Below are 21,634 nucleotides of genomic sequence, written 5' to 3' on the forward strand. Positions count from 1 at the left end.
CAACACACAGCATTCCCCTTCAAAACAGGGCAAAGCGGTAACAGGGAAAACGTGTTGGTTGCTGAATTTGCAACCTCTCTGCATTCCTTTCATGGTTAGTAATGTTGCATTAGAGGGGAGTTATCATTCACCACTTAACAGCCTGAAGGTTACACAGTCCAAACAACATAAGGCCGAAGTACAAAGTCATGAACTGTGCAGCAAAAAACCGAGTCGCTCCTTCCCTGTTTCATGTGGGGCACGCTAATCTTTTGGAGTAGCTTTGATCTCTTATCAGCTGATTTCTCATTCTAAGTTCCAAACTCAACCACCAGGAACACCTCCGCGGCCATTGGGACGCCCACGAGAGCTGCTGCCATGGCTGTCCCAGCCTCACACATCTGCTTTGGGCACCCAACAGAAACACTGTGGTCAGAAACGCAGCGCCCAGAGTCCCTCAGTTGTGAGCGAGAAAGAGTGCTGACCAACCCTCTGAAGAACTGATTTATCCTCTCCGAGATACAGAGACAACCAACGTAAGCAGCTCAGACAGGTTTCTAAAGTTAGGCAGGATAAATCCAGGCCTGAGTGATTATCACGGGCACCCATTGAGCACGGGGTTATCTGCTGAGGTCCACGCACTGCAGTGAGATGCTCCTTGTAGAAGCAGTGCCTCCTTCTGTCAGGGCCTGTCTCCTGCTTTTTATTCTCCTTATCAGAATAAAAGGGTTAAAAATCACAGCAAGATACACACTGAGTGCTACCAAAACACAAAAGTGCTGATTACATCTGCTGGAAAACAAATATCTTTATTCTTCTCTGTTTTTTAGCTGATTTAACCGTTCTGTGCCACAGCCTCAGACATATAAAAAGCAAGTACACAATCAGCTTCAAATGCAGGTGGATGTAAAAATGGGCTAAGATGAGTTCCAAGCCCTGGTGCTACATATTCCTATACTCATTCATTGGTTCATCTGTTGGGTTTTTTTCAGCAGTACTTCCAGCTCCGGCTCCAAGAGTTCCTTTTTGCTGTTGCAGTGTATTTCACAGTCATGAATCATTGATAATAGTTTTAGGATCACACACATTATCATCACTAATTAAACAATGTAATGAGATTTGAGTTGACAGAGCCCTTGTAGATAAGAGTCAACCTCTCCTTTCAATTGTCAACATAAGAGCTGCTCTGTCATTAAAGTGAACATCTCACAGTGTCCACTGTGAAACCAGTCATACTATAACTTATAATGCTTTTAAGATTTTTGGAATCATTATGCCAAGAAAGAGCAATCTAAGTAAGCAAGAAATGGACCTTGATCTATTTATGACATCTTCACTGGGAAAACAAATATTTAACCCATGACTCAGAATAACTGAAATGTCTGAAATGCAGTATTCAGGGTGTTGTCACATTTGTAAGGGAAATAACTTAGTGAAAACCTAATGATTCACTGCCACCCTGTGCACTCACTCTTATAAATGAGATAGATATAAAACAAAGTACAAAAGCAAAGTATACAGAACAAAGCAAGTCAGGTGTTGTACATCCTATGTATCTTATATATGTTTTTCTGCATCTGTTGAATAGGAGATAATTGAGTACAATATATTGAGTTTCCATCCAGACTATCTTGTGCAGACACAGAACCACAACAGCTGATAAATACTTCCAAGTATTCTGTTTCTTTATTGTCCCAAGCAGCAAATCATTAAAAACAAATAAAAAATAAGATCTGTCTTTCAGTCACTGTTCTAGCAGATACAACAGACCCCTGGGTAGCAGCTGAACAGAAACCACATTCACACACCAAGGATATGACCAACAGACTGAAGCCTACCACAAACATTCCTGTGTCCTGCAAGCCCCTGAACTTCATAACTTGTGGATCCCAAACCTGCTCCTTACATGGAAAGGCAGTGAATGGTCTGGAAGAAGATTACTGCTGGAGTTCCTAATTGTGAGTATAAGATTGGTATTATTCAGTATTTTTAATTCTTTACTTTTGCCTAGTGGCAGAATAGGAAGGTGTTTATTTTGAAAGGAGTCTGGCTTCCTTAGTCTAGAACAACAAACAGGATACAACAGGACATAATGAGTAATGACTGAAAATGTCTATTATTTATAAGAGCAAATGGTCACAGCATCCAGACACACACAGTGTAATGGCTGCAGCCACTCCTGTAGAGGTGCTGGACACAAAGGAGGAAATGTGGGACTGCTGGCTTAGCATATCCAGAAGGCAGAAGAGCACAGAAGAGAACAGCGATTACTGTGAGGCCGAGGCTAGCCAGAGGAGGGGGGGAAGACAAAGACATGCAGTGCAGATGTTGCAGAGAAGAATATCAGAGGTTGGAATTCACATTTTCCTGGAACTGCTGAGTTCTGCATTCCCAGGAGCTAAAGAAACCACTCCTACAAAGACACTGCTACTACCTGGGGTCTGCTTAAATACCCGGGTAGTTCCACCCTTCTGAACTGCAAGCTGGGGCAGACAGCGTCACAGCAACCAGTGCCATCAGACTGCAGTTGTCCCAGTGATCTCAGACTCCTGAGGCAGCAGGAACTCAAAACCCTGCAGCTCACGCTGTGAATTTCTTTTTGATCTGCTCTCCTTGGCTGCTAGCCTTCTCATCTGCTCCTTTCAAGGGATATAAAAGACAATCATAAATAAAATTGTATCCTTCTCTAAAGCGGCATCTCAGCAATGCGTGCAGAACTGTGTAGCCACTGCAAAGCTCATTTGAACTCAATGCAAGAACTAATTGCTATTTGGTTAACTCACAAGAAGAGCTCCCGCCTCTGGATTCCTAATGCTTTGCCAGCTGAACGCTGAGAGCTGAGACAAGCCTGGGGTGTAAGGCACATGAAATTGTTCTCATTCCATTCCACAGAATGGACGCACCAGCTCTAGCTCATAGTATGAGAAACAATTTTACACACACCACTGTACATTTCCCGGTGGAGAAGTGGACACAAGCTCTACTTACTGGTTTTGAGGTAGCACAGGGAGATGGTGTCATTATAGGAGGCTTGGCTGCGCTTTGGGATGGAGGCAAAGAAAATCTCTGCCCTGTGTCCGGAGGAGAAGAACAGTGAATCCGTGTTTCTAGTCTCTCAGGCTCATGCTTATAGGATTCAAGAGGAAACGTGGACTGCTTGGTCACTTGTGTTGGGGTAGATGGAGAAGAGGAGAGGCCAGAGGCTGTAAAAAAGAATAATTACTAATGATCAGAAGAGAAGCAGGCAGAAATCTCATCTTTACAGTAAACCTATATATATTTTTATCACCTTTCCCAGGCTAAAAGCATATATCTCACCCTTATTTATAATAGGGGATTAAAACTCTGTGAATTGTTTGTCTGCTTGAACTGTCTGAGCCATTGTCCAGGGAGGTGTATTTGCAAGATGAGGGAGCTCTACCTTTCTGTTCTATTAGCCTCCCATCTGCTTCCTTACTTCTAAAACAATCCTCAGCACTGGTGTCACTTTCTTGTTGCTATTTTAATGCTTCTGTGAATCTCAGGATTACCTCTATCTCATGGCAAATGGCTTAAGAGCTTGAACGTATACTTTTGCTTCATTTTGATGATTCTGTCTCTGCCAGTAGTTAGAACAAAATTAGAAGGAGAGGCAAAAAGAAACAGGGGGTATATCCTGTGAGCTCCAGCCCACTTTCTGCAGGGCTCTCAGCAATGCCTTCCTGCAAACTAGATTTGTTTTCAGCAACCTTTGAGGGGAACGATTATTTTTCTCTTGTGCTGAGAATCAGTAACAGCAGCAGATCATTTGTCTTATGAGCATCCTGCTTTTGTTTGACACACATATCTACCCCAGCTGTATTTTAGGTTGTGTTCTTAGGGCAGTTCTGAGTTGTGATCAAACATAATTTAAGCCGTGCTTATTATCCATTTAAGAACAAACATCCACATCCAATTAGAAAATTCATTACAACATCTGTGTTTCTTATTACATCTATGTGTTTGTCAGCAAACAAAGGAAGATTATTTTATGCCAGCATAAATCAGAGCAGATTTAAAGGGGTAAAAACTGAAGCTGGACAGAGCTTCAGATTTTGAAGTGGGCTATGGGAACCTATGTGGCCTCTGAGTTGGGTTCACTTCTTGTGCTCCCAGAGATCTTTGTAGATAACCAATGAATCCCCAGGGGACTCAAGTCCATCAAAAAGGAGCAGATGGATAGCTTCTAATCAGCAGGAAACCCCAAGCCATCCAAACAAAACTTCAAAACATGATAAGGCATCTCCAAGGCAAATTCAGTTTGCCTTCTCAGTGTGAGCTTTCACGATTCTACAAGAGATTTCTGCACACCTCTGTTCCAAGGCTTTGCACTGGTGCAAACACAGCCTCCACTGGTCCTCGTTCACAACCCAGGCCAAAGTGTATTAGTACAACTCCCTCAGTACTCCAACACTTCTGCAATCAAATGCCTGCAGAACCACGAGCACTGGTTGAATGAATCCTTGGGAAGGTTTATATCCTGTCTTGCATTGACCTCAAAGGGCATTCATTACCTCTCGGTGTCCCCATTCTGCCAAACAGCATTTATAGAGAATACTTTGTATTTTAGGAATGTAAATGATAAAGCTCGGCAGTAACTGCTGATCATGGAGCTGTCTTTTGGAATTGCAGCTGCCCACCGAGGATATGTGTTTCATTAGAGCTCCGCCAACCAAGCAGCAGTTATCACAAATGCAATGGAGATGGGTGTTTCAAGGCATTGCTGCACACAGGCATGCCACAGGGAGGGGCAAGGAGAATGGCCCCAGTGTTTGGGATGCCCTCAGCACTGCTGATTTTAGTGAGATTGGAGCATGTGCCATTTGCTGAAGGACTAAAAGGATAGTTTTTGCTTGCAGATAGAGATGAATAGTTTTGGGAAGATGCTCTGATTTTCTGTATTTTTATGGGTGTGCAAATGTTTCCTGAGCACTCAGACTGGGGTTTGAGGTGGATGGTAGCTGTAATTGATGCAAATATAAAACCACTAAAAGGGAGAAAAACACCATTAGATCTTAAATTCTTACTGCTGGAAAGTGTTCACTGTGTGCTAATGTATCAGCAAGTCTACAAACGATTTCCAGGATTAACAGTCTTTGCCAAAAGTGTTATTACCAGGCATAAGGGAAGCTGACAGGGCTGCCATAAAGTGGAGAGGACAGCCAGAGGACACAGGAAGATGTGGATGAAAGGAGACCACGGAAGTAACATCACTCACATCCCATGAAAACTATGGTAGATGTGTGACGGCACAGGCAGTAAAGTTCCTTGCAGACAGCATGCCTTCCATTTTTATAAGAACAGCCTGTGATGGTGAGCCTCCTCTTGGGAAACTTGACTTGAGTTTTTATAGATGATGAGTGTCTGTCCAGAAACTTTACTGGGTACACTTTGATCCCTAGAACAGTCTCTGCCTCCTGGGTTCTTAACACAGAAGAACTCAAAGCAAGGCACAACCTGACACTCTTCAACTTCACTTTTTCTGTGACTATTTCCACACAGAGGTGGAGATAAAATCATCATTGTTTTGGAAGGTATTGGATTAAATTATGCGTTAGACTTTTCAGTGTTTGCTACTTAAAAGCTCACCTTGTAGCATTATTGTGGTACCTATTTTATTCACGTTTCTGTACTGCTGAGGTTGAAGGAAACAACTGTAATTTTATGATAATTAAAACAAAAGGCTTTGCTGCTATGCTGCAGCTCAGTGTCTGAATCATAGAATCACAGAATCGTAGAATCATAGAATGGCCTGGGTTGAAAAGGACCACAGCGATCATCTAGTTTCAACCCCCTGCTATGTGCAGGGTCACCATCCACCAAACCAGGCCCAGAGCCACATTCAGCCCAATCCAAAACCCTATAAAGAATTTTATAAAAGTTTGTGACATTAAAGATGGAAAATCTCCAACATACCCCCAAGAGAAAATCACTTCAGGAGTAACAGAACTTTGTGTTAACAGAATCCTATTGAACTGCCATCTAAGCAGATGGAATAGATGTAAATATATGGGTATGTGTGCATGCAGTCCCTGTGCTGGTCTACCACAGAAGAAATGGATCGAGCAGACAAGACACACTTGTATCCCATGATAAACAATATGGCATTAAAAAGCAGCCACCATTTCTAGACTTCTCTATAACAAAGCTGAAAAATTCAGTACAGACAAGGATTTCTGAGAAGAAAGAGTCTTTGAAGCTGCCTGCAAACTCAGCTGCTGCTGATAATGAGATGAACTGTTATGGCACGTAATTATCTCTAATGCTAATGTTTCTTTCATCAGACAATGAAATGCGTAATCAAGTGTGGTATTTTCATGTCGGCAAACTAAATAGCTCTTCTTTTTTTTTCCATTAGATTAACAAAAGAGTTCTAGACAGGAAAATAAAGAAGAAGGGAAAATTCTGGATTAGTTATTGTATCACTGGCCAACAGAAGGCTTTGTCCTGCATTTTCTGTTGACTGCCCTACTCCCGTTTTATCAAAGAATCACAAAGTATCCCAGCCAGAAGGAACTCATAAGGATCACTGAGTATCTTTACTCTTATTCAAAATCTATTTGTGAGACTGTATCAACTCTAAATAGCACCTGTCTTAAGTTTGATCAAAATGGGGCAATTTCCAGTTGTCCTTTCCCTATGACAGGGTTGCCTGCAGCAATGGCCCAACAATCAGTTCTATGCCCGCATTTGCACAGTTCCAGCTTGGATCTCACCCACGTCACATGTTGGATAGAAGAGCCTCCAGAAAACACCACTGTAACAGCAGAGCCCACAGCTTTGGCCCAAGATAGCATTTGTTAGTCACACACATATAAAAATAACACTGCAACCACTTGTTTCGTTAGATACGTGCAACTATTTCCTTTAAATAAAGCCCTTATTTTGCATGGTGTTAAAATCTCTACCCACCTACTGGGTGCATTCTGATGCAAACCAGCCTTCCAGCAAGGTATAACAGCAAAGGATAAATGCTGAATGGTCGTTTGTGGACTCCTAAGAGAAGGGTGGCCACCCTCCTGTGTCCCAGGGTGAGGCCCACAATTAGCACTGTCACCTGCACACCATGCCTGACCTGGCAGGATGCAGTTGGTGGCTCCGGGCAGGATGCTCACAGCCCAGGGGCTCTGCCAAAGCCTCCCTTTCATTTATCAGCTGTGCTATGCTTCGTTCTGCCCAGAGCTCTGATCCACCCCTCTCCAGAAAGATACACTGCCCCATGGACCTCCAGAGCCATCTGCCCACACATTGCACTGAAGAAGTTGGCTTGGGTATCCTGCAGAGCTGCTCTCCCCTGTCCAGTGGCCAAAGAAAACAGCTAGAAACCAGCTGTCAAACATCCCTTGCATTGATGTGTTTAAGGTGAAGTTGTTAAAGCTGCTGAAAGTTACAGACAGTGTCAAAAAAAACATTTTGGCAGTGTAATCATCCTGATGGATGAAAAACATAACGTGAGCCAGCAGTGTGCTCTTGCAGCTCGAAAAGCAAATGGTATCCTGGGCTTCATCAGAAGAGGGGTGGCCAGCAGGGACAGGGAGGTGATTGTCCCCCTCTACTCTGCTCTTGTGAGGCCCCATCTGCAGTACTGTGTCCAGGTCTGGAGCCCCCAGTACAAAAAAGATGGGGAGATGTTGGAGAAGGTCCAGAGGAGAGCCACAAAGATGATCAGGGGACTGGAGCACCTTCCCTACAAAGACAGGCTGAGGGAGCTGGGCTTGTTCAGCCTGGAGAAAAGAAGGCTGCAGGGTGACCTCATTGCAGCCTTTCAGTACCTACAGGGAGCCTACAAACAGGAGGTGAATCAACTCTTTGAAAGGGTAGATAATGGCAGGACAAGGGGAAATGGTTTTAAGTTGAGGGAGGGGAGATTTAGGTTGGATGTCAGGGGGAAGTTCTTTACTTGAGAGTGGTGAGGTGCTGGAACAGCTGCCCAGAGAGGCTGTGGATGCCCCATCCCTGGAGGTGTTCAAGGCCAGGTTGGAGGGGCCCTGGGCAGCCTGGTTTAGTATTAAATGTGGAGGTTGGTGGCCCTGCATGTGGCAGGGGGTTGGAGATTCATGATCCTTGAGGTCCCTTCCAAGCCTGGCTATTCTGTGATTCCGTGATTCTGTGATTTAAATCCTAGGAATCACGCTTCAGTTTTCTTGTGTCCTGTACCTGAGCAAGCAGACAAAGCAGATAACATTGCTGCTACAATAGTTTTCCAGGTTTATATATAGGGTGAATTCATGTATCACTTAGGCTGAAACTTCTCAAGAAAAAAAAAAAAAAAGAAAGGAAAAGGAAAAAAACAGCGGAGTTTCCATTTGCAGTGGTTCCAAGTGACACTTTTTGTCTGGTTCCTTCCCAGGACAGCACTGGCCTTCCATTTGCATTCCCCAGCTGGCAGCAGCACAGAGAAGCAGGCAGACTGTGGCTGCTGAATTTTAAGTAGCCAGAAGCAGCAGTGGATCTGTGCTGAGCCTGCTGCTCGTTAGGCTGATTCACTCTTCAGACACAATAGCACGTTAATTTTGACACATAAGCAAATCGATGCAAATGATGTGAAATGAAGTTTAATGTCACTTAGTGACAGTAAAACTAGGAAGCTCGAAGCAGGTAAGTGGCTACTGGCTGTTCTCATTCATGTGGTGCTGGTGATATTGACTCCAAATGTTGTACAACATGCTAGTTAATAGCAAAATAAAAGTGCTCTTAATAGTTAATGCATCCTGAAACATAACTGATAGCGCCCAGGAAGCTTTTCAGTTTCTTTTCATGATCCAAACCAGATGACTTATGAGTGGCTGCCAAGCCATGCAAATAAGCCACGTGCAATAGCTGACCCTTATCAACACCGTGATAACGCTGGAGGAAAGCCTGCACTGCCCTCCCAGCTGGTGTCAGAGCATCGGGCAGGCACAGCACTGCATCACATGGCAGGGATTCACATGGGCACTTGTACTGTGTGCTGGTCATGGCCGGCTGCTGGGGAAACAATGCTCACTGCAGGACTGCTTTATTTACTTAATGCACTACCTGGCATTTAAACACTCACAGAGTACCCTGTGTTCAGCATCACGGGCTTTAATGAAATAACTTTGGGTTTTATTTTAGGACGCCGGGTCCGGCTGCTACAGCAAACATCCAACAGCTCTTTCCACATTAAACTTGGGTATCTCATCCCAGCCTTTCCTTGCAGTTTTGTTTCCAGTTAAGCTGTTGTAGAAAGCTGTAACCTACAATTCTTGGCGCTATTTCAGCAGCCAGCACTGTCTCCTCCATCACATGGAAGGAGAGGCTATAGCCATCCCAGCTCTGCCCCAGCACAGCTACAGCCATCCCAGTTCTGCCCCAGCACTACCACAACCATCCCAGCTGTACCCCAGCCCTCTGCACACAGCTGCTTTGCATGACAGAGGTCCCAGACTGCAGGGTTACCATCACTGTGCTTGTTTTGTTGCTGGTGGCACGCATTGTGTGCAGCACAACAGGTAGCACAGGCCTTAGCCTGGAGGATTTACGTTTGGGCAGGTGAAGGGAAATGAACGGAGGAGAGAAGGGAAGGCGAATGTAGAATGTACTACAAATAAACACAAGTTGGGATGTAATTGCTTGCTTGTTCTGATGCTTCATTTCATACCGGGTTTCATACGCAGTCATTCCACTACATGTCAGCTTAAGAGCAGTTGTTGGGGAAGCACAGAACAGTGCACGCTGTTGCTTCTGGGAAATTGAAAGAACAGATCCTGGCCTGCAGAGCCCTGCTGAAATCCCACTGGGTGCACAGTACAGCAGCTTTGCGTAACCAAGAGACAGAGGAGCAGTGCACATGAGGACGCTGGGATATCTGCACACACCACTGCACACTGCAGCCCCAGCGCTGTGCCGGGGGAATACACTGCAGTGGTGCTCATCAATAAGGAAGATACTCAGAATGTGCCATGTGCAGCAGCAGAGCACACTCTTTAGGACTCAGGTTCTCGGATCTATGCTTCACTGAATGGCTCCATTTGGGTTGTCCTCAGCTTTCTGCTCTCACAGTGTGTGGCTCCAGAGCTGTACTGAAGGCATCAGAGTTACTGCTGGGTTGCAGTCTCACAGCACACTTTGCTGGTGTTTGTTTTGCTTACAGGGGAGCTGGGGTGAGAGTGCTCCAGATCCACAGGACGGCCATCACTAGAGAATAAAGCCGAAAAGTGCTGTTTCTTTGCTTCTGAAGTTCGTGTTTTTCAAAACCTCTATTCTTCTCCTATTAAAAGAACAACAAAAGTCTCCCTCACTCCAGCTCCATTCAGAACTCAACAGGAGCCCGAGGACAGCTGCAGCCTATGACATTCGCCTCTCCCCACTGTGCCTGACTCAGGCTTCTGTCTCATCACAGCTCTCATCTTGCTAACCTGGGAATTAATTTCTTTCTGCACATATGGTGCATAGGAGACAGCACGGTGCTGTCAAGCACACCTACCTGAGCCTTCTGGAGAAATGACAAATAACTTGGTGGCACTTGTCTGCTTGAAAATAGATTGCTACTGGCCTGCTTCTCTGCCTTATGCCTCTTCGCAGCACAGTTGCCATTGCCTTCATTGGTACTGCAGCTGAGTTTTGGTGCAGAACACAGCACAGCCTGGAGAGTTCCAGCAGCGCACGCTCACAGTTTCCAGAGGGTTGGCCAGGTGATTTTCCTCTCCAGGAAATCCTTCCCCTCCTGTGTCACCCAACCCCAGCTTCACCCCGGTTCACTACTACAGCGTGCTTCCAGCACATGACAGCATGACAGCAGTCACATTCCTGTCTTGTTTTACTGCTCAGAGCTGTCATCCTGCTGCAAAGCATCCGAAAACACCAGCAGCCAAAAGCACTCAGCGTGTCCAGAGAGTGAGTACATAAGCAGCAAACTCTACAGAGCAGAGGACACCTCCATGGCAGAGATTTCCCCTGCGCAGTGGGGCAATGTGATCTATTTGATATCTACCACTGCTCTTTCCCTCTGCCTTTCCTTCCATCGCAAGTGCCCTCGTCCCCTTGCAGGTGTCTCCTTCCCTTCTCCCACTGCATTTCCTTCTCTCTAACAAATCTCCAGACTCATCAGTCCCATTCCTGCCCCACCAGCATCAGCTCTGCATGGGCAGCTCCTGTTGCCACTTCAGCCAACTTCTGTTCGTGTTGGGCTTAATGCTCTACCCCAGGGCAGGGATTTCACAGATCCCAGGAGGCCCAACCATGGTTCTTCACAGACAGAGAAGTGAGAAACTCAGAGGACCAGCACATTTTACACTGCAGAATATAGGCAAATCTGGCAGCCATGCAAATCACACAAAACAAACATTGTGTTTGGTGCTTTGATTGTATCAGGCGAAAACTCAGTGAGTAAACATGCAGAGGCCCTTCCCTGAAGTTTGCTGCTGCTGTGACTTCAGAACTGAAGGCTCAGGAATCAAGGATGCATATGAAGCCTACAATATGAATGTCAATATTGTCAATAGATTTCAAGGGGAGAAAGCAGAACAGCTCCAACTGGCTGCTGTGCCAGACAAGAGAACTGTAGACAGGTCTTAAATACCTGATCTCATTATATCCTTCTACTGGGGATAAGTATAAAAGCTACATCCTTTACTAAAAGAAGGGCCTACAGAAGAGAACAGCTTATGGGCAGTGATCTGATGGTCTGCTCTGTGGTTTTCTTTAATTTAACAGTCAAGGAAAGTGGGTGTATAGAAGACACCTTCAACCTTTTATTTAAGACCTTGAACCCACCTGCACACAGGCAGATACGAAGAGGAGGGAACCATTGGCCCTCTTGCTATTCTGGGCTGCATTCCAAAGAGCATGGCCAGTAGGGTACCTCCCAGATAGGGGGGTGATCCTCCCCTCTGCTCTGTCCTGGTGAGGCCACATCTGGAGCACTGTGTCCAGTTCTGGGCTTCCCAGTTCAAGAAAGACAGAGAACTGCTAGAGAGAGTCCAGCATGGGGATACAAAGATAATGGGGGCTGTGAGCATCTCCCTTACAAGGCTGAGACCTCTGGCTGTTCAGCCTGGAGAAGAGAAGGTTGAGGGGATCTTATCAATGCTTATAAATATCTAAAGGGTGAGAGTCACATGGATGGGGCCCGGCTCTTTTCGATGATGCCCAGTGACAGAACAAGGGGCAGCAGGAACAAACTCAAGATAGGAAGTTACGTATGAACACGAGGAAAAGCCTCTGTTGTGACGGTGACAGAGCCCTGGAACAGGCTGCCCAGACAAGTTGTGGAGTCTCCTCCTTCTCTGCAGATATTCAGAACCCTCCTGGATGCTCTCCTGTGTGACTCGCTGCAGGGAACTGCTTTAGGAGATTGGACTCAATGATTCACAGAGGTCTCCTCCAACCCCTACAGTTCTGTGATTCTGTGATCCTGAGGGCAGAACCAGACCTCCTAGAAAAAACAGAAAGTTTTCCTCCAGGGAAGAAAGAAGTTGTGTTCACTCTTGCTACCCCCCCAGACGGCACTATGGGGCTCAGGGAATGGACGGACAGCCCTGGGTTCTGGGTATGCAAGCACTGACTCAGATGTCACAGAGCAAAGCCATCACTGCAAAGGCCACAGTGAGCAACTGTCAGATGATAAAAGATTCAGACACTGCTGACCGAGGCTGGTTTTAAGTTAGAAGGGAAAGGCTTTGTATCTGATTACCAACCCAGCGCAGCAGTCACTTCCCTCCCCGGCTGCACTATTTTGACCTCGTTTCTGAAAATACACCATGAGCTGTTTTCTCCTCTTAACAAGTCACTGTTGTGCTGGAAACCGGGTTGTTTTTGGTTGTTACAGCCAGACAGTGCTGCAGGCTGCTCCTTGAAGCACAGGCAGCTCAGGAAAAGACCTGTTCTATCCTGATCTCTGCATATACCCCATGTAGCCAGGACTCTCTCTCAGAAAGTCACTCATATTGAATGTGCCTCTAAAAGCGAACTGTGACAAGTTTTCAGGCACATCTGCAAGAAGCAAGCTGCTCTGTATTACCCCAGTTTCCTGAGCACTGGTGACATGGTGTTTGATGCTGAGATCCAGCTGCTGCTGCCCAGTGCAAAATCAGCCAGGTCATGGAATGGTTTGGGTTGGATGGGAACTCAAAGATTATCCAGTTACAACCCTCTGCCACAGGCAGGGCTGCCAAACACTACCTCAGGCACCGGCTCATGGTGCAGGGCCCCATCCAGCCTGGCCTTGAGCACCTTCAAGGATGGGGCACCCACATTCTCTGGGCAGCAGTGCCAGTACCTCACCACACTCTCAGTGCAAAATTCCCCCTGATATCCAATCTCCTCTCTTTTAGTTTAAAACTGTTCTCCCTTGTCCTAACATTTTCTACACAAGTAAAAAGTTGATTTCCCTCCCATTTATAAGCTCTTCTCAAGTACTTGAAGGCCACAGAGAGGTCTCCCAGATTCCAGCTTTGCCAAAACCAGTCCAGAAGGAGAACTGCTGCCAAGTGCTTTCAGCCCAGAATCAGGGGACATGAGACTAGGAGACACTATCCTTGCCAAGAGAACCACAGCCTTTGCTTTCCTGCACCTCTGCTTTTACTGACAGCCAATTATGTTCCTGACACCTCCAGAAAAATCAATGACACTGCAGAGTTGGTGCGAACATCTGATCCTTTACTCCTACCAGACCAGGACTTTATGTTAGCTGACACACTTCAGGAAATTCTGCACTATTTTCCTTTCAACACCCCAAGGGAGGACAGAACAGTATTTGTGACCCTCCAGGTGTTCCCTTGAGATCTGCAGGCTCTCGTCACAACAGGAAGCCGCAGAAATTTACTTGCACCACTCATACCATCACACTGTGGTGGAAGATAGCTGGTATTTAAGCATTCTTCTCGATGCAAAAGAACATAAAGCCCCATCCTGGAGTTCTGCTGGACCTGAACATGACGCAGGTAGGAACAGCTGAGCTGAGCTGGACGTGGGGCACAAGCTGAGGTCCAGCCCAGGCAGCTGATGCCCAGAGCACCACGTGGCTGGCACTGGCCTTGCTGGTGCCTGAGGTATTCACACCGTGTGTGGAGCCAAGTATAGGATGTCTGACAGCATTTGCCTTTGCACTGGCCATCGTGATGATGCAAAAGGAGCTCTGCCTGACGGCGCAGCATGGGCTGTGCCAGGTTTGTTCACCCCATGGAACCTTGGAGCTTAGGTGTGAGAAATTTCCTAGCACAGCCTTCAAACTTTAAAGAGCTGAGAGAAGCAAACGTAGCTGTTCGAGGAGCTCTGCTGTCCATGTAACTGTGGCAGCAGTAAGAAGAGAGAGGGGAGTAGAATGTGCCAGCACCAGCCAGTGGGCAGAGCAGGAGGGATGAGAGGTTGGAAGCTTCATAAAAAAGAGAATTATTTGTCTTGCACTGAGTGCATTGCTTCATCAGGGTAAACAAAACTGTAGTGAAATTAAAGGGCTCTGACAAAGCTATTGAGTGCGACGGAAAATAACCAGAGCTGAGCAGGGGGCTGGGGCACAGCTGAGTGCTGCAGAAACAAAAGGGTTGGAACCAGAGCAGGGTCAGCCACTAAACAGCCAAGATAAACGTGCAGGCTGTGGAGGCCCTCAGCGTTGTGCAGTTAGGAAATAGGACCCTGACAGACAGCATTGAGTCACTTTGTCACTGCACTGAGCTCTGACCTTGCTTCCCCATGCCCTGTGTCCTCCCCTGCTGCTGGGCTCCCGGCCACCAAGCTCCATCCTGCAGAGTGAGCAATGCAAGGACAGAAATCAGTCCGTGCAGGACCGACAGTGTATTACAAACTATGTTTTAGAACATTTGATCCGACATGTAAAAAATCCCAAAGGTGACATCCCAATTCCTCAGCTCAAACCAACAAAAATCATGCTGTTTTCGTTCACATTGGTATATTCTTTTCTACGCCTCTTTTGCTGGAGTTTTGATGACATTTTGCTCTGGCTCTGTTTCCAATCCCGCTGAAGATAAATACATGCCAGCAGTAACAGTTGCTGCAGATCCAGTGTCAGAGTGTGACAGGCATGCGGATGGCTGCTAGAGGTGGGGGATGCATGCTGGGGACCTGTGATTCCCGGTCACATGCCAGAATGTGATCCAGGAAAACCTTTCCCTCGATCTCCTTCCTATCCTCTGAGCTGTCAGCTTTCCCCCTAGCACCTGGAGCCATGTGGTTTGATTGGCACAGGGGGTTTCTCTTAATTAAATGAAGCCAAGACAGGAGAAACGTAGATTGAAAGCAGGGGAGCTATCTGACAGCAGGGTATATGAAGCTGAGAGCGCAGGAAACACCTTTGAATGTTTATTTATAGGCAGTCGCAGCCACTTGGACCCTCCTTTACTCATCTCTGGACTCTCCTTAGAACTTTCAGGCGGATCCAAAAGCTTTTTAAAATCCAAGATCCCTCTTTGTCACCTGTCAAACCCTCATCCTGATGAACAGAGACCAAATTCAAAGTTAAATCTGGAAGGAATCACCCAAATGCACTGCAGAAGACAAATGTTTTTACACCAGCAGCAGAAATGAGGACCTTCCAAGGAGCCAGCTGCTGTTCTATGGGGATTAACCACTGTACAGATCCCTTCCAAGTGGCAGTTTTCTTGTTCTGTGGAGAGTTATTGCCAATATAACCGCCTTAAAGCACCCAGTAATGCATGTTTATACTGCTCTACCTCTTAAAAGTGCTAATCCATTTGCTCAGAACAACAGGCATTTTTCAAGACCGAAGCAGTTGGTAGTGGAGGATTTCTAAAGCAACGCAGAGTCATGACTGGGCACTGAGAAGTTCTTCCTAGATGCATTCTCTGGCTACAGATCTACTTAAAATGTCACTTTAATGCAATAGGGTTATTTATACCTGTGGTGCACTGCATATCAATTGATCAAATTGCAACTTAAAAAGGGTCTGAAGTGCTTAGAAGCACAGTATGTTTAATTAATAATGTAAAACAAAGCCCAGCAGAGGACAGACCTCATCAGTGCAGTATACGAGGCTCTGCAGAAATGAGCATCCATTAGACTTACCTAGAGCAGCTCCTTCCCTGAGAACCCAGGTGCAATCTATCCTTTGAGCCACACATAGTCCTTTGGAGTCAACCAGCATTAACATCAATTATGTAAAGTATAACCTGTAATAAGATGTAGGCAAAAATAGCAGCCTACCCATCCTGGCTTATCAAGCTGTGCCTTATATACTCTGACTCAGAGGCTGGTATGAAACACAGTTTGTAACATGCTCTGTTTTGTTCCTGCATGGACTTATTTCTGCCTCTGTTCCAGCAGTCTGTCTCTAGTGTGTAATGTGGCTAATGGTGGCTTTGTTCTGCTTTTCCTTAAAGGCAAGCAGGTCCAGAGGAGGCCATGAGGATGCTCAGAGGGCTGGAGCACCTCTCCTAAGGATACAGGTTGAGAGAGCTGTGGTTGTACAGATTGAAGAAAAGAAGGCTCTGAGGAGACCTCATGGTGGCCTTCCAGCACCCAAAGAGAAAAAAAGGAAAGCTGTGTAGGAACTCCTGGAGGTGCTCAGGGCCAGGCTGGATGGGGCCCTGGGCAGTCTGAGCTGGTGGAGGTGTCCCTGCCCATGGCAGGAGGTTGGAACTGGATGAGCTTTAAGGGTCCCTTCCAACCAAACCATTCTATGATTCAGAGCTTTCTCACAAATCTGAGCATCTTTCCACCTACTGTAATTTCATTCCCCTTGGATGTGAAGCAGATTCTTTCCAGGATCCCTGGAGCTCCCCAGTGGCAGCCCAGCCCTCCAGTTCTTGTGCAGGAGCACGGAGCTGCCCTGCTCAGTTCTGCAGCAGATATATTGAATTGTATTGAAATGCCACAAAACCTTTCTTCCCTACATTAGCATGTAAGACATTCTCATGTCAGAAATGAAGCATTTTTTTCTGAGACCCAAGCTGTTTCTATTTCCCCCTCCTGCAGGCCACCCCCAGGGGTGGCCATCATGCTGCCCCAGCTGTGCTGCTGGTGGCCGCTGGCCTGTCCCCACCTCCGTGTGTGGGTCTGGAACTTGCAGTTGGGGACTTCTGTAATTTCCAAACTGAGCCACTGCCTTTGCCCAACAGCTCTCTAAAAAACTCCCCCTGGGGATGCACACGAGGTCATCTATATGTAAACAAGCCAAGGCTACCACCCAGAAGTAAAGCTGGGGCTGTGTGCGCCCACCCTGGGCAGAAGGGAAGAACACAGGGCCTGAACATGGCCATGGCTGCCAGAGAGGCCTACATGAGCTGCTCCTGGGATCCCCGTGTTCTCAGGGTGCTTTACACTCACTTAAGTGAGTATACACCTAAGTTCTGCTCTAAATGCTTCCTTTTTCATTGATGCAACTCAGGGGAAAATTTGGGATTAAGTTAACAAAATTATGTTGTAATTACAAAGCTATTGGGAAGAGAAGAAGGGAAAGGGAAATGTAAGAGGAAAAAATGTCATTTGAAGGTTTGCAAGAAGAGAAGTAAATTCAGTTCCTGTAGGATTCTACATGGGAAACAAGTGCAATGGCAATCCCAGGCAAATGTGAGTATGGAGACTTTTCTATCTCCATCCTAGGACAGCAAAACTCCCTTTGTGCTTCACAGGACATTGCAGACCCCTTCCCCTGCCAGCCCTGTCAGGCTCACGTGGCAACAAGCCAGCACGTACAGTGCATGCTCCCCTGTGGGCACTTTTATCATCTCCAAATCCAGCACTGAGGCTCCTGCTGCAGTAGGAAATAGCCACACTCTTCTGCCCAGGGTCTCTCTGCTGATTGCCACCTTCCACAGCTGGCTCGTTTGCTCCTCATGCTTGGATTGTTAATCTCTATAAAAGGCTGCAGTAGGACATGTTAGTAGGACAGATGCTCTGTTTCATTCCTAGGGAAGGGTTTATGCAAAATAAAATATGAATGCTTAGAGCTGATGGAAGCGCTCACTGTTACAAATAGTCAGCATGCTACTCATGTGAGGAAGTGTTTACAGCATTTGAAAAGCCATACACAAAAATTCGAATGTGATTTTAGTATAGTGAAAACATGTTTTCTTAAAGCTTTAATAACACACGATGCAGGGTCACTCATTAATAAGTACAATGGCTCACATCACCAGGTGATGTAAATCTGGTGTATCACTGCTGATGTGTCTACAACCTCATTGGTTCAGAGCAACCAAGACCACAAAACTCAGCAGCACTCTGTTACCACTGAAAGCACCATTTCTTGAACACTTGATGGAATCATAGAGTCACAGAACGCCTTGGGTTGGAAGTGACCTCAAAGATCATCTAGCTCCAGCCCCTCACCATAGGCAGGGCTCCAACCCCCAGAACAAACACTAGAACAGGCTGTCCACATTGGATTACTACTCGTGCTACCAACACCTTTCTGGAAATGTCAGCACACCTTTGATTTTGGGCTCTAAACTGTGTCCTGCTTCTTGCTTTTCAGAATCTGCATCAGTAAAATAACGCCCATGAGCTCCTGCATAACTCCTCTTGCCATGAAATACCTGCAGCAGATGTTTACAGAATCGATCCCAGAAAGAATCAGGTCTCCCTTGGGATGATGTGGAAAACAAACAGCAGCTGATTTTCTGAAAATCTCACAATGCATTGACCAAAATGTTATATTCAGTCTCAAATGAGTGAATCTTTAAATCATCATCCTCTATTAATGTACATCAGATAGTGACAGTTTAAATAAATTAAATTTGGGAAGATTGGAAGCAATGCCGAATACAGTGACATTCTTGCAAAAGGAGACTCTTCATCTAGATTTAGTGCTCACCCAACACAGCCCTGCCAGGCTCCTGTGCAACAGGGAGCTCTTATTCCATTTTGCCAGCTAGGTGAACAGAGAGCTTAAGGGAAGAACCGTGTTAACACCTGCACCCAAATCCATACCATGAATTGATATATATATTTCAAGGCTGACCTCCATCAACCTTGCTGAGGATTCCCTGTACCACTGAAAATTGTTGTGGCATCTTTGCAGGGTTTTAGGAAATTGGCTGCAAACACCTGAAGGTGAATGCTTTTATCTGATTTAACCAAGATCATTCAGGAAGCTCTGGTCAAAGAACAAAACCTTAAGCCTTCATTTCCCCTCTCTCACTGTAAGCAGTATACAGTAAGGCCCAGATCAGACAGGGGAATCCTAACAATCTGAAATCAAGAGCATGTCTCTACCACAACCAAGAGAGTTGAGACCATAGCCACCAAGCCTTCCAGCACCTTGAGGAGGTTAGGCAGATGTTTGAAGGCTCCCTGCCACAGTGGTACCTGATTTAACTAAATTAAAGCCTACTCTGTACACCTGCTAGGCAGCTGTGTGCAATTACAGTGTTGGAAGCAGGCACACTGACACAATCCATCCGTTTTTTTCTGCGTGGCCACCCAAGTGAATTAAAATGTGCTGCTCTCTTCTCTGTGTTCAGCAATATCTGCCCTCGCAGTGAAATTAGAGATTATTCCACGTGTCTGGCTGCTTTTCCCAAACATGTAACGCAATGTCATATTCAAAGGGATGCAGTTCCCACAAGAATCCCATTGCCTGAATTTCTCTGCTCTTCTCTTCTCACCTCTTTCCCTGCTGACACAGACAAAAACCAGTACAGAGAAACAGGCTTTCACAGTCTGCTTCTTCTCGGCATTAAGCAAGACTGTTTACCTGTTTCCCAAACATAAGCCTGCTGGTTTTCCCCTTTGCTTCTGTGGCCTCAGAAAGAGAAAGAACTTTAAAGTGGGAAAACCCCCCACAAAATTAACGTGGGAGATCTGAAACCACTGCAGAACCAGAGCTAGCTTTTGTGCCCTGGTGTCTGGACTCCAAGTTGCCCCTTTAACTGTGAAATACTCAAAAAACTGTGGGCTCATCTCTCAAGGATGGGCTGGACATGAAATCACAAGGGGTAGGTGAGCTTTTGCTGAAGTTTCCTTCCTAGACAAATGTCCTTGCTGACTGGCTGAGTAGGGATGGTCTCTATGACTTAGCATCCAAAAGAGGATAAACAAGGGTGTGAGTTCATCGCGGTGTTAGCAATCATTCTCATTTGAGGGGAGCCCTCATTATTTTTCTGCCTTATCTTTCTCAATAACCCTAATGGCAGCATTCTTCCACTCTGCTGCTCAAAATCTCCTCTTGAAACAAAAAGGATGCAATATTAATAGCTATTACCAATGAGCTTTTAAGAGCAAGGAGGAGAGCTGGCTGAAGTTCTGCCCGGCCTCCATGAGGTAGTCCAGGTACTCCTCCTGGCCTCCTGGGGGGCAGCAGCCTCTGAGTGCCCCAGCAGCTTCTCAGAGGCTTCAGATCCCTCACAGAGGCTGTTTGTGGGATGTGGTTATTCACTGCTTGGTCTGGGAAGACATTGAGCTCTCCAGTCCTTCCATATAGCCTCAGACAAAGCATTACCTAATGTTAGCCCTATGAAGCCCACAGCACAACAACATGTCTGGGCGAGCACCTAGAACATCCAGATCATAGAGACACAGAATCCCATGTTGGAAGGGACTCACAAAGATCACTGAGTCCGAAACTGGCAGGCTTGGAGTCATGGCCACTTCCCTGAGGAGCCTGTTCCAGATTCTTCAGTCATTTCAAAATGATGGCATAGCTCTCCTCTGAAACAATCTGGGATGAACAGCTCAAGATGGGTCACAGTGTGAGGTGTGCGGCAAAGCTGAACCCAAATAGCCTTGTTGGGAGATAAAAATAATCTGAACGAAATACATGAATCTCCTGATATTCTGCTTGATGCTGTGGAAGTCATCATTTGAAACATGGTCCTTTTCAGAGCAGATAAAGCCAAAATGATTACTTATAAAAGAAGATGCTTATGAAGCAAGTAGTAAATTAAAAAATAAAAGGAACTCATTACCAAAGTATTACTGCAAGTAACTGAGCCCCTGTTCAGCAGAAAAGCAGCCTTTCCCCCTACCTACTGTTTAAATTGGAGTAAAATATGCAAAACCCTCTGCAAATGCAGGTGGCCACGTGAAGTGCGTGCTGATGGGAGTCGCGTGGGTGGGGATAACTGAGCACAAAATGCTGCCTGTGGGTATGCAAACTGAAAACTGACGCTTACATGGCTGTGAGTGTCCTAGGGCAAACCAGCCCCTGTGTTATGTGTCTGTAACCCAAGCAGAAGCCATGGCTTGTCCTGTCCTCGTGCATCTTAGCAGGGCAGGTGAACCATACGATGCAAATGTGCACAACAAAAGTAGATCAGCAATGCTGATGTAAGTAGAAGCATTTGTTCCATATAAACCACACTGTCCAGCATGAGCCAACCTGCAGTTACCATCCTCTCCACTTCAGCAGAGAAGTGCAGTCTGAAATAGCAGGTCTTGGGGTGAGGTTTTGGCAAGGAAATCAAATTTCACTTCTACTTCAATACTGATTCCATCCTGGCCAAATTCCTTCATCTTTCTGTGGCTCAGGCTTACTCTCTCTGTAAAAAGGTGAAATAAATCCTGAACATGCTATTGCTTCCCCTCTTTCAGCAGACCACAGTACATTACGGTAGAGATAGGAAATGGATTGGATAAACTCTTTAGAACACTACAGTAAAATCTCCAAATTGAAATACTTAGGCAAAAGTTGTTGTGGGTAAGTAATGCTAAGAACATTATGGGCACGCTCAATTAGTCTTCTTTAATCAGGGCTTTTTTT

The 21,634-nt window shown here is 45.9% G+C and overlaps 1 protein-coding gene across 1 annotated transcript in view; it reads right to left on the bottom strand.

Annotated features, from left to right (window-relative positions):
• The window catches only part of PRKAG2 (protein kinase AMP-activated non-catalytic subunit gamma 2), a 123,014-nt gene that overhangs the window by 53,465 nt on the left and 47,915 nt on the right, over nt 1-21,634 (bottom strand). The window contains exons 3-4 of the mRNA XM_031554016.1: nt 2,968-3,182; nt 2,498-2,618 (exon numbers count right to left, since the gene is read on the bottom strand). Coding sequence (XP_031409876.1) covers nt 2,498-2,618; nt 2,968-3,182 — 336 coding nt within the window. The remainder of the gene's footprint in view (nt 1-2,497; nt 2,619-2,967; nt 3,183-21,634) is intronic.

Source organism: Meleagris gallopavo, chromosome 6 (genome assembly GCF_000146605.3).
Source record: "Meleagris gallopavo isolate NT-WF06-2002-E0010 breed Aviagen turkey brand Nicholas breeding stock chromosome 6, Turkey_5.1, whole genome shotgun sequence".
In the NCBI taxonomy this organism is placed as follows: Eukaryota; Metazoa; Chordata; class Aves; order Galliformes; family Phasianidae; genus Meleagris; species Meleagris gallopavo.